At 44.3% G+C, this 12,988-nt stretch overlaps 1 protein-coding gene across 3 annotated transcripts in view; it reads left to right on the top strand.

Annotated features, from left to right (window-relative positions):
• Nucleotides 1–280: 280 nt before the first annotated feature.
• Nucleotides 281–12,988, top strand: part of LOC113021449 (neurabin-2-like) — a 31,879-nt gene continuing 19,171 nt past the window's right edge. Inside the window, exons 1-5 of one of the 3 annotated variants that reach the window (XM_026166148.2) lie at nucleotides 281–511; nucleotides 6,314–6,709; nucleotides 8,631–8,839; nucleotides 8,934–9,266; nucleotides 9,382–10,089. In XM_026166148.2, coding sequence (XP_026021933.1) covers nucleotides 6,400–6,709; nucleotides 8,631–8,839; nucleotides 8,934–9,266; nucleotides 9,382–10,089 — 1,560 coding nt within the window. In that variant the 5' untranslated portion in view covers nucleotides 281–511; nucleotides 6,314–6,399. Of the gene's footprint in view, nucleotides 735–6,313; nucleotides 6,710–8,627; nucleotides 8,840–8,933; nucleotides 9,267–9,381; nucleotides 10,090–12,988 lie in introns of all 3 variants that reach the window. The other 2 variants (XM_026166146.2, XM_026166147.2) reach the window with 2 other exon arrangements.

Below are 12,988 nucleotides of genomic sequence, written 5' to 3'. Positions count from 1 at the left end.
GCCAGCAGAGGTCGCTGGAGCTCTACTGTATCTGGAGAGGAGCTCTCGCTGATCGGTTTCTACCGAGCAGCTCGTAAAAGTCATCCAACCACAGAGACACAAAAACAACAACCAAAAAAAGCAGCTAACCAGCGGGGGCCGGCAGGACCCGCTTTATATAAGATCAGGTAGTTGCTGCTTGTTTAACGGAATGAATTCAACCACACCTGATGAACGACGACCGAGGAGGGAGAAGGCTGTGTGTGTGAACAGATAAAGGTGTGAACGAGCAGGAAACGGGTTGGGGGAGAAGATGAGGAAGAGGAGTAGGGGTGAGGAGGAAACAGAGAGAGAGAGGGGGACGGAGGAAAACAGATGATGTGAGGGGGGAGGAGAAGGAGGAGCAGAGAGGAGGCAGGCACTCAGTCTGCTTTGCTTCGCAGGAGGAATCGGCAGCAACAGAAGGACAATGGACAGCGTTCACCGCGGGTCCTAACGAGCACCGGGCAGCTTCATCAAGCTGGAATACAAGGTATGGCTGAAGGTTAGCACACGGGTCAGTTCGTGCCGTCGTTTTACCCGCGTTAAAAAAGCTGCCGTGTGTCTGCGGGAGAGGAGAGAGGCTGCAGGAAGGAAGCGACGCGGCGCAGCAGACGCTGAGCGGGGCCTGCGTACCGGCTGCCTCTGGGTCCTGGAACCGGCCGGTGAAACCGTCCGATACCGCCACAGCTCTGCGCCTTCATCGTATCAACCGGGTAATAACGGCCGCGCTGAAACACAGCAGGGAAAGACACGCGGGAACACCCTATTCCACTGCTCACGCTTATCCTTAGAGAACGCCACCCCAAAGTCCTTTACAAAAACGTGAAATTTTGCACTCGACTCACTGCCAGCAGGGCTACCCACCCTTTTATCAGACCATTTGAAACTTCTCCGGGTTCCTCGGGGTACTCTGTCGGATTCGGCGCCAGACTCATTAGTCAAACCTTTTTATTTCAAATTAAAACCAATGATAACGTGCGAGCATAGTGCTACAGCGTATTGGTATTGACGTGCAGTGAGCGGGACCACGGCACGCGACCCGCAAACAATAGTTGACATTAGTGTGAGATAAACGCTGCTGTGTGTGCTGCTCGGACGCCGATTTGTTGAAAAGTGTGCGCTTACTAACAGTACGTATTCAGTCTTATTTGGCGATTGACGTGTTTGCTAGAAAAGAAGCGGCACAAAAAAGGAGCCGTTTTCGGATAGGAGTTTGGTGCGTGGAGCATATGTCGCTATGCCAACAAAGCCTCTCTCGAGCTTGTGGCAGCAGCAGCAGGAGGAGCACGCAGGCAGACTGTCTGCCAGAATGAACCTTTGCACTAGCCGAGGCCCGATGCAGCGATTGTCGTGTGAATAGATGGAGTCATTGTGTTTACCATAATGTGCCTTCTGTTGGACACTGTGCGTGACGCACGCAGGGCATAAGGACTTTAATGCTCGCGTCTGAACGGCCAGATTCAAGCATTATGTAGCTGAGCTACTGCAGAGACTGTGACACAGACAGATGTGAGCGGTTACAGTGAACTGAGCACTCCTCGGTTTTACAGTATATCATGAGACAAGGTCACTTGTGCCATACTAACCACCCAAACACTTAGAAAAACACAGGGAAGGCTGTGCGTGTGATGTAGCCTGTATTTAGTGATGGGAGGAGGCGTTCAGGGACCTCCCATAAATAGATTACAAGTCAATAGATGCTTGCCTCCATATGCTTAGGGTGACTGGTGCAGGCAGTGGTTCTGGTGCATTGTTTTTATTTTTTGGATCGTATTGCTGTACTTGATACTGAGTGTGTGTGTGTCTGTGGGTGGAGGATGGGAGCCCTGTCTGTGAGTACAGGTGAAAGCAATATCCTGTTATCTAGTTAGAGATTAGAGAAGTCAGTAAGAGCTGAGGCAAATCAGTGACCCTGATGTTTCGAGAGTGAGACCAACTGGTTATAATAAACTGAAAAGGACGCTGCTGCGTGTGAAACCATGTGTGTTATTGAACAGGAAACCTGGAGCCCAGCTGGTAGTTAGACTCTACACTGAATGGCAGGAAGCAACCCCAAACCGCGAGGGATGAGAGGCAGGCAGGAGGCGGATTGAGTTGTTCTTCGAAAGAGGTGCTTCACCATACTTGTGCTGGATTTAGTTACGTTTCTTTTAACTGGTGGCTACACACCAACGAATGAAGAGGCGCAAAGGCCCGCCCACGTCACGGTGGAGACTGGAGTTGGAGTCTGTTTGCTGGTGTTGTGCGTTTTGGGGGTTTATGTGTGTTTGTCATGCTGTTTCTCAATCAGAGCGGGAGCTTCATTTGAACAATATCAGGAAACGAGCCAAGAACTATAAAAGGTGTGTGTGTGTGTGTGTGTGTGTGTGTGTGTGTGTGTGTGTGTGTGTGTGTGTGTGTGTGTGTGTGTGTGTGTGTGTGTGTGTGTGTGTGTGAGAGAGAGAGAAAGTTATTGGCTTTACATTCAATTTGCTCACTTGACTTCACATGATCTGTATGTGAGAATTGAGTATTTAGCAAGACAGTGTCACAAGACCGTTGTTGCAGTGTGTGTGTCTGCCCCCCCACCCCACCCCCCATGGCCGGCAGTGCCATCTGGAGTAAGTGTGAGGCCAGACTGTACTATAAACACTGCTTCTTATTACCCAGACTGCCTTTCAGCTATGTTTACAAGTAGAATTCATCATTGTTTTGTCTGATAATTTCTTTTTAATTACTGGTTTTCTCCATAAAAGGACTTCCTGCAGGCAAAGATGGCAAAAGTTCAGACATGTGACCCTTACGCTAGCATCCAAAGATATTCAGATTGCCCTCGTGTCTGAGTAAGAAATCATTATGTCCTCATAGGAGGCGTCGAAAAGGTACATATTGACATCACTGGATAACACTTGAGCCAGTCCATAATACTGTTTGTTTGCCAGGTAACTACACACTACTTACATTTACTTACAATGTAAATTTATCTTCTACCTGAAGTGATGCAATACTTAAAACTGATCGTGCATCACTTATAACTAGTTGCACATTACTTAAAATTACTTACAGTTTAATTATTTGTTCTTTCCTGTAAAAACATGACCTTATTCTAGTGTGTCTACCTTAAAATGTTTGTAGGCAATTATAATGATTTCAAAATAAATGCATTGAGATTCCACGTAGCTACAGCCGTGGGCGGTAATATAAAGTGTTGCCTTTGTTTAGTTTAATTAGTTTCACATCTCTAAAAATGGTTTCATCTCCATCGACATCCTGTTTGTTAGCACCGTCACGGAAAGCTAAACGGTTACATGATCCAACCTGCTCGGGGTTCCTTTAGCAACGATGCATGTTGCTGCAAAGCATTTGTAAGTAGCTGCAAGTGGGAATGAGAGGAGTTTTATGTGCAACCGCAAACGCTGGAACGTCAAACATGCACCATGAATCTCAGTCAGTATCTCAGGCTTCTGCAAACATTCTGTTTCAACCATTTTTCCTACCTTTGGGCCTCTGTGATGTCAGCTACTCCAGCTATTCCTAATACGTCATCTTAGGCTCACAGCTTTGGTTGTGAGCACAGAGGTCAAGCCAATCCAGACCTTCTGTTTATGAGGCGCAGCCAATCAGAATGAAGCTGTCTTAGAACAACTTGCTAAAAAGCTATTCCAGAAGTTCCAGCAATAAAAACATGGAGATGGAAATGTTTAAACCTTAAGCACAAGCCACTGAGGAACATTCATTTTCATTAAGTTCTAGTTTATCATGCAACAAAGGAAAACATCTGCTAGTTCTTGTTACTGAGCTGTATAGATTTCTTAGTCTGTTGAGTAGAGAGTTGTTCATCTTAAGAGTTTAAAATGTAATTGCTGCATTGACTTTTGATTAACAGCCAAACACAAACTCGACTACGTTGCACAGAAGATACTGGAAAATGTAGCGATTTAGTTCAGGCAGTTTGTGGTGACCTTGTAAATTCAAGTTGTGGAAGACAAATGAAACACAGCCTTAGTTGCCCATGAAATCGCGGGCTCCTGTATCGGTGGCTATCCTCATTTGGAGTCCGTTTGGTACAATCCTTAGTGGAAATTCTGATTCAGGTTTTATACTTGAGACTCAAAGAGGCAAAGTACAAGTAAATGCTGCTCGCAGTAAAATGAACTGTTGCGCTTCTTTGCATTGAGCAATGATAAGTTAAAGTAGAGGTAACATTGTGACAGTGTAACATAAATGACAGTATGAATCTTCACACATCAGCTGTGAATTTTCACACAAATCCCACAGTGGAAAAATCAGACGTGTCTCTGGCTGTGTCCACGTTCCATTAGATAATCCTTGAAATTACAAATGTATTTATTTATTTTTCATCAGGGTTAGATTATTGAAGTACTAAAGAAGGGGAATCACCTGTCTTATCACCTTGATGCTACTTCGGCTAGCTAAGAAATGTATTTGCACAAAACCCCATGGCGCTATTTATGAAGATGTAACAGAGAAGATTGCTACAAATTGGTAACCATAGACTGCATGTAAAAGATGGATGCCGTGGTTGGTTCTGATTTTACATTTTAAGGCTTTAATGTTAGTGTTTTGGCTTCTGCCATGTTCATTTCTTTCAGCCAGAAGTTAGCATATTTAGTTGAGAGGCTTAGATGCTAATTAGTGCAAAACAACAGTCTACTGAAATACAAAAGCTGAAGCACATATTCCTTGGGCAGGCTGTACCACACAGCAAGCCATAATACTTGTCTGATAAGTCCAAAAAAAACAAAAACACTCCAGAATGGATCGATACTTCACAAGTGGTAGAGACGTTCAGATCAGTGATGCTAATAATTACAACTGTGGCGTAGCACTAAGCTATCAGCTGTGTACGCAGACTCGGCAGCAGCCACACTCTTTAGCACCTTTTAGGGCGTAACAGATGTTTAAAAAAACATGCATTATACATTTGTTATGAAGAGGGAGACTAGGGATCCAAACCTCTTGTGCCAGGTTCACTTTTTAATATTGAAAAGTTGGACGTTTTAGCATTGGAATCTGTGGAGATTGAGTCGCGTTTTTTTTGTTTTTGTTTTTTTTAAGTCAATTTCAAGTGGTCATTAGTAGAACTGCAGGTTGTTTTGTTGTTTTTTTTTGGGAACTTGTGCTTTGCCAGGGTTGTGCAGTGATGCCAATGGTAGCATGTGAGGGGTTGCGCAATGTAGGAGCTGGAGGTGCTAGCAGGAATTGTTTGTTTTGGATTGTACAAGGCTAGCTGTCTACCTGAGTTAAGCTAAGCTAATCTAACTTTCCTAATTTAGTTTGATCTGTTAAATTTGGTGCACTCAAAACTACTGCCGTGACCTTAAATCATAAAAGGTCACGCAACTATCAAAGAAAAAAAAATCAAATCAAAGTTGCCGTTATTTTTTTTGTAGTTTAGCACGTCATTGGCAGATTATCAAGAAACCTCGTTACTCTTTCTATAATTCATTGTGTTCTAATTGCTGTCTCTGTTATACTACATAGTTTTTATAGAGTCAATCAAGCCTGATGAAAACATCAGGAATCCCTGTTGCAAAGATCTGACAGCACAAGCCACAAATGCTGTCAACCAGTAAATGAGATGCTATCACGAGAAAACACTGTGATATCTTGGGACCAAAGGGCTGTTCTGTGTTCGTGCTATGTATTTATCTGGCAAGTCTATCACGAAGCAAGTTTGGCATTAGGAGCAGCAATATAAACACGCGGGGGGGGGGGAGTTGTCACACTGCGTCATTGTTTTAATTGGATTATATTGACTGCTGCGGCAGCGCCGTGTGGGTGTACACAGAGGGGCGATTGTGATGTCGTCTAATGCCAAGTTCGCTCATCTTCAGCTTAGTTATACTCTGTTAACACTCTCCCAGCTGGCTCCTACAGGTGGCACAAATACATGTGTTCGTTAAAGAGTCTTTGATTATTGATCACAATCATATGCAACCTAATTGTATGTATCAAAAATCTTGTCTGAGCGACAGCATACAGCCAAGAGGTCCTTTGTAAACTAGGATAGTTACCCTTGAGAAGCTGGCACCGCTGGCTGTTTGGCATTTTGGGCTAAAGTATTACTTCAGTGCAACAAAATGAAGGCCTGCTGGGTGGCTTCAGCTGTTCACTGTGAACATCTGTGGTTCTTATCTGCATGTTTGCAGTTGCACAGCAATTTGCTGGTTAAAGCTTTGAAAAATCCAACATGTAAATTTCATTTGCCTCATATCCTTCAGAATGTTTAAACCGATGCACAGACGTGTCCAGAGTACACGGCTCATTGATCTCTTTCTGTTTTATTCAGGAGGTGAATGTCAGACAGCTCCAGGATGCTGCCCCCCTCATTCATGCCAACCTGCTATTCACCACGGGACATTTGACTCACCAAACATGATGAAGACTGAGCCTCCGTCGGCCACGGGAGGCAACGGGGCCTCCGGTGGGAGCAACGGGAGCTCTAATCTGCGAAGTCCGTCTCCCCACCGCAATGCCTACGAGGCAGGTCTTGCGGCGCTGAAGAAGGCCACAGACCACCTCAACAATGCCGCCAATGGAGGCGCTGACCCTGCCTCAAAACCCGCTCCTCTGCCCCGGCCTACTGGGAGGGGCCGGAAATATGGCTCAAATGTTCACCGTATCAAGAACATGTTCATGCAGATGCAGTCTCCCGGCGATGAAGAGGATGGAGCCAAAATGATTGGTAACTAGCCTTTTCACAGAACCCTTTAGAATCAAGGAATGTAGCAACTTGTAGGGTCGGTTACCGAATTCAGTTAAGGCAGCGGTCCCCAATCCCCGGGCCGCGGACCGGTATCGGTCTGTGAGTCGTTTGGTAATTTCACACCCGGGCCTGTGAAATTTATGGTTTTCAGGGTTTTTATCTGATTATTTTTATCGTTTTTAATAGTTAACTCGGTTTCTCTGGGTCTGCCTGTTATGAATAAATCTTGTTGTATTTATCCGAGACACCTTAAAGGCCAGTCAGAGAAAATATTGTCGGACATAAACCGGTCCGTAGCGCAAAACAAAAGTTTACGGACTGCTGTTTTAGGGTACCGACAAAATTACATTGGTACTAATGAGGACTGATTCATAGTAGATAAGGTTCGGCTGTTCGTGTTCCCCTCGATGTCACACGTAGCGTCACCAGTGATCGTGTTGGGTTTTACCATCATTTCAGTGCTGAAAATTACAAGTTATACAGAGAGCGATGCGGCAATAGTTTGGGGGGAAAAATTCTGCAATGTGTTGATGTATTTGCTTTCTGTCTCGACTGCTTCTACTACTATACCAGCGCTGATGTGGAGGTTTTGTGTCAAGTGTCGATCAGAAGACTACTGCAGCAAGTGCGGCTCTCAGACACCAAATTTAGAATATATTATGCCAAAAGTAATATCGGTTGGTACCAGTATTCAAATGTGCAAGATAAACCCAATACTTGCAATGACAATGATTCCTTTTCTGACTTCTGACAATAACAGGCCAAGTAACAACTGGTGAAATGAAGTGGCTGAGTATCAAGTTAGGCTAATGTGAAAAATAAGGCGAGATTGAATGACTACCAATGGAAAGTTGGTAGACAGTAATGTGAGTGATATGTTGGAAATATACAAGAGGGTTACTTACACAACTAGAACCACAAATATCCTCTAATTCTCAGGTGTCGGCCATCGAAAGACAGAAAAATTTTAAATTCTCCAGTGTTCACAAAGAGAAGCGGGTTTACCATAGTAAAGGTTTGATCTAGAAATCTTTAAAAACACAAATTATCTGATAAGTCAGCTTCGAATGTTAGCACGGCTAGTCATGTTTTTGTGTGTGTGTGTTGAGTGCTGTGCTCAACAACTCTTTTTACCTCTCACCAGTCAAACAGTCAGAGAGGGTGGGGCTTTCAGTATCTGCATTGTGATCAAAAGATGGTTTTTTGTAACCTGGAAACAACAAAAGCTTGAGAAGTGCTCTGAAAATAAAGTCACGGGGACCATTAGTCCTCACACTCAAAGCATTTTGCTGTGATGATTCAGTTCTCCTCTGCCTCCTGTCAGAGTGGAACTGAGCATCCAAATACATTAATAAAAAGATTTTCATATCCTCAAAAGATTTTATCTTAAGCGTAAAAACACTGTAGCTTCTGCATTTTTCCACCTGGTATTTGCAACCTTAGCACTTGCACTACTGCTACACTACAGACAGAAGAAGCCCTTTTTTACATGGATTAGCTAGTAAGGTTGCTAGCTAGGAACTAGCTAACTAGCCTTTAGCCGTTAGCCTGTCTTTTGTGACCAGTATCCTTATGTTGCATATGTGTGTATTCTTTTTACAAGATTATGGTTTTGAAGTGAGTTCAGATTTTGTTTTTAACATATATTATTAAGCTCCTGCTAAAGCGGCTAAATTTAACCACCAACACTTAAGGCCATGTTTATTGATAGTAGCAGGCATAGAAACTGGGTTATGAACAAAGACAAATGTGTTGATGATATCCATGCTGTGATACTTCGTGTAGCCAAAATTCATTAATGATAAAACCACCTGCTCTGGTGAACTCCAGTGTTAGCCTGTACTTCCCTTAAAGGACAATTTCGTTTTTTTACAACTTGTTTATTTTCTGTCATTAGTAGGTAAGGAACAGGCAGTGAAACTGTCCCTGCCGAGAGTATCCAGCCTCAATGAGCACGTCGACCACAGCGCCCTGCTGAAACTTGGGGGCACGGTCTCTGAAAGGGTCAACCGTTTTGACTCTAAAGTTGGTAGGGAGGGCAGTGGCTCATCTGTGGGCTTGTCCAAGCTCCAGGAGACCAGGAGGATCTTTGAGCAGCGGACTCTGCAGGTCAGATGTTACACTTGCGTTGTTATTTTTTATCATTTAGTTGACATAGCTCGCTTGTAATCTTTAACTGACTGGTTATTTGTGCGTCCTTCAGGAGAAGCAAGCTGCCACTAACCGCATCTTGCTGAAGAAAGAGCGGGCGTCAGGCTTCCAGGGCAGCCGTCTAGATGTTGTGGCTCGCTTTAATGGGTCCACCGAAGCTCTGGACCGGCTAGATGATCCCCCTGTTCCCACCCCTCCTTCTATTTCGTCTACTGCAGCTTTAGCCGGGCCAGGCGAGGCCGTCAGTCCCACTGTGAGCCAGCTCAGCGCCGCATTCGAAAAGGGTGACCTGCAAAACAATCTCTACCTCCCCCAGCGTCGGTCAGCCCCTGCTTTGGCACCAAAACCCAAACCTCCACCCAGGGTGGAAGCAGCAGACAGGAAGGTGAAAAGGATTTTCTCAAAAACTTAAAACTTTGCAATTAAGCTGTAGGGAAGTTCTTGAACTAGAAAATCTTTTGATTGCACTACTACATGATCTCCCTGTGCTTTTCTTCCAGACAAAGGTGATACCTGCAGATAAGGACGAGAAAGATGAGGTAAAAGCAGGAGTTATAAGTAACCAGGCAGCAGAGCTACATGAAGAAACGGGTTCTCTAGAAAGGAACATGGAGGGAGCCGCGACCAATGAAGAGAAGGATGCATTTGGACTGTCGGGGGACCAGCTCTCCAACTCTTCCTATTCCTCCTCTTCCTCAGTGACTGTCACTTCCATCTCCTCTTCATCGGAGGCCAAACCAGAGCCGGCAGCAACTGAGGCCAAGGGTTCGAGTACAGTGGAAGCCTCTGGGCTGCAGCCACAGTCTGGCGATCAGGACAGCGCCACTGCGGGATCTGAGGCCGCGGGTAGGCTGGTGCAAGCTGAGGTTCATGCCTCGCTGGAAAATGGAGAGAAAGAGCCTCCATCTTCCTCTCCTTCATCGGAGGAGAAAGAAGAGGACTCTGAGGAGAGGGCCAAAGAAGATGAGAATGACGAGGATGGTTCAAGGAAGGAGGATTATTCTGAGGGAGATCTGATAGATATCAGCGCATACAGCGGGCTTGGGGAGGAGGACTCTGGGGGAAGCCAGCTGGACGATGAGGACGACGAAGACGAGGAGGAGGCATATCAGCCAGAGTCCAGCTGCTCAGAAATCCCTGGCCTTCCTGAGGAAGAGGAGCCTCCGCCACCCAGTAGAAAGATTCGCTTCAGCACTCAGCCAATCAGAGTGAGTTTTTTCTTCTTCTTTTTTTTTGTGCTCACATAGCGCACATTAGTCTTAATTTTACTGTATCCACCACTCCGATTTCATAAGAGGAAGTCAATCTTGAGCCACTTCCTCTGTGGTTTCATCTTCCAGACACGGCAGTTACTGCTTTAGTGATATTTAAAGCAAACGCCACCGACTTTCCAGTAGTGCACAGACTCTTAAGTGTTCATTACACTTAATATGAAACAATAGATTCTCTGGATTTATGTGTGCATTTTGTGCTGATGTCAGCACAGAAAGAGAGGTTAAGGAGCGAGCTGATCGTTAGGATTCATCCTCCTGAATTAAGGTTCTGGTCGAGGGAAAATGTTGAAGGTAGCACCAAACAGAAAGCGCTGATCTTTTAATAAATATGAGGACTTGACAATTTATTTAATTGCTCATAAACTTGTACCTGTTACATATTTTTCTATTAGATTGAATAATAGAATAATAAGTCCCTTTTGCCTCAGTGTTTTAGCATCTTGAAGTTATATATGTTGGTATTTCAGAACCACAAGTTTAGTTTCACAACAACCCGAGTAGCTGCTGTTTTCAGCAAGGAAGCGAGCGCTAGCTGCTAAGCACTAAAAAGGCAGGAAGACGGGGTCAGTAGCATTAAGTTAAAAAGGCCTTCTGCTCAGTATCTTGAGCTCCAGACTCTTGGTTTACAGTAAGTTAGATCATAACTAACTTAGTCGAGCGATGGCACTCGCTTCATGCATGCTCTGCAATTTACGAAACCACGGAAACTCAAAGAAAAATGAACACTGCCCTAAAACAATTGAAAAACACTCAGTGACTTCCTTCATCACACACGAAGGGTGCACAGGGGATTTTCACTCTTTGATTTCGCCATTCTACTTCCTGCCAGTGCTCAAAGTGTTTGTTAATGTAGCTCTTGATTCAAAAGAAGCTCTCCTGTCTGATGGAGAGCTGTCCTGCAGCCTCGCAACAGTCAGCTGGTTGAGCTTGTTGCGTCGTGCAACTTGTCTCGACCTGCATTAATAATAATACGACGCGTCCCCTAATATGTTTAGACAGCCCTCTGAATGACATACCACAGAGTTTGATAATGTAGCACGTAACACTGATAAGAACAGGAAGGAAGAGCGCTGCATGCCGATCTAGAATTGATGTAACTGTATAACGGCAAGTGATGGCGAGCTTTGCCCGCTCGGTCATGTTTGCTACTACGGGGTGGTAGCAGGAAGAACGGGTTTAATTTCAGGCCAAGCGTCAGGGCAAAAAAAGGAATTCCTTTCATTTTCATGGACCTGGAAACGTTTAGCTTCTGACCTCTTTGGCCACAGAGCGGCTAAAAGTGGAGCTGTGGCCTGAGGCTGTGTTGTGTTGTTTACTACAAAGGTAACAGCTGCACCCGGGTAGATTTACAACTTTGGGTCTCAGATTCAGATCGGGTTTTTTTTTTAAAGTAAATATGTGTCCGTGTTTGTGTGTTGCCGTTCTTTCCTCTTGATTCAAAGACATATTTAAGTAACTGTGATAGATTTACAGAGAAGATGTATAATTCTTGGCGATGAAGTGCAAGAGTGGGCTGCAAAAACATTTCAGCCACAGTGATTCAGTTGGTTGCTAGCTGCAGCTTTGTGGCCAGCGTTTTCAAGGTACACTTCCTCCATGCCCGCCCCATCTTTGCATCTCTGCATCATCAGAGTGGGCTCTCACTTTGAATAAAACACAGCGGCTTCTAAGATTCAACATTTGGGTTGTTTTTTCTTTTCTTTTTAATGCACTTCATTTGAGTTCTGCACTAAACACTATCTGGCTCGTGCGAGTTAGATGATGTTTGTGTGCGTGGCTTTTCTGCTGTGGACAAAAACAGCAAAGATACAAGGATGCACCTTTATCCAGCCTGATACCTGATGATGATGATGATGATGATGATGATGATGCATGCAGGTGAAGTGCTGATTGGCCGACACAGGGAGAGTAATGGAAGCAGAGTTTGCAACAAAGAAAGACAAAATAATAAATCATTAAAGACGGAGTAAAAGCGAGCCCAGACGATTAGCACAGATGACATCGTTCGTTGTTTTCGACTCTTTGTCCTCCACATCAGGAGGATTTTTCATTTACTCTGTTCTTCGTTTTATATTTGAGCAGCTGTCTTGAATCATTATTCAAAGTTAAGGTTATTATTGAAAATAACTTTGACTAAATTTACTTAACTCTACTTTAATGGTTATTAAGATGTAAACACTGCGTGTATGCAATCAACAGTTAAATCTGAAGACAGCATTCAAACCTCTTTGTCTTTACTCCAACAAATGGTTCTTTTTCTCATGAAGGTGTCCTTCTAACTTCATTCCTCTGATAACATTTTCTGAGCATTTGAACCATGCCTAACGCACATTAATGGTTGTTCTACATATTTTGACAGTGGCCCCCAGCTGTGTGTGCACTAAGGTTGAAACACGTAGACGTGGGTCTACAAACGTAACACCTACACACTTCCAACACAGCAGCAGCTTAAAGCACAGCTTCTGTTGTTTTTTGGAGGCCAGCAACACAGTTTTAATCAAGTTTGAGGGTCAAAACAAGGAGAAAAATATTGGTTTACCAGTTTATCCTCTGCAGTGTGGACATGAGCTTAAAAAGAGCTAGAAAAACATCCACAGAATTAGACCTAAGCTAGCTAAAGGCTGACTGTGCTGACATGGACTCAGTTGGGAAGGTTCCAGTTTCCTCCTGTTATTTCCTTTCAGTCACACTTATGAAGCTGACTTATAAAGTCACAGAATAAAACATGACATGTGGTCCACTTTCGTGCTCCTGTTCACTTTGTCGTGCTCCAGTACAACCCTGGCACTAGCTGACGGTAGATTTGGCGATCGCTCTAAAATGGTCAAAGTCA

The sequence above is a fragment of the Astatotilapia calliptera genome, chromosome 4 (genome assembly GCF_964374335.1).
Source record: "Astatotilapia calliptera chromosome 4, fAstCal68.1, whole genome shotgun sequence".
In the NCBI taxonomy this organism is placed as follows: domain Eukaryota; kingdom Metazoa; phylum Chordata; class Actinopteri; order Cichliformes; family Cichlidae; genus Astatotilapia; species Astatotilapia calliptera.
Note: the sequence above shows the minus strand (reverse complement) of the source record. Positions and strands in the feature narration are given on the sequence as shown.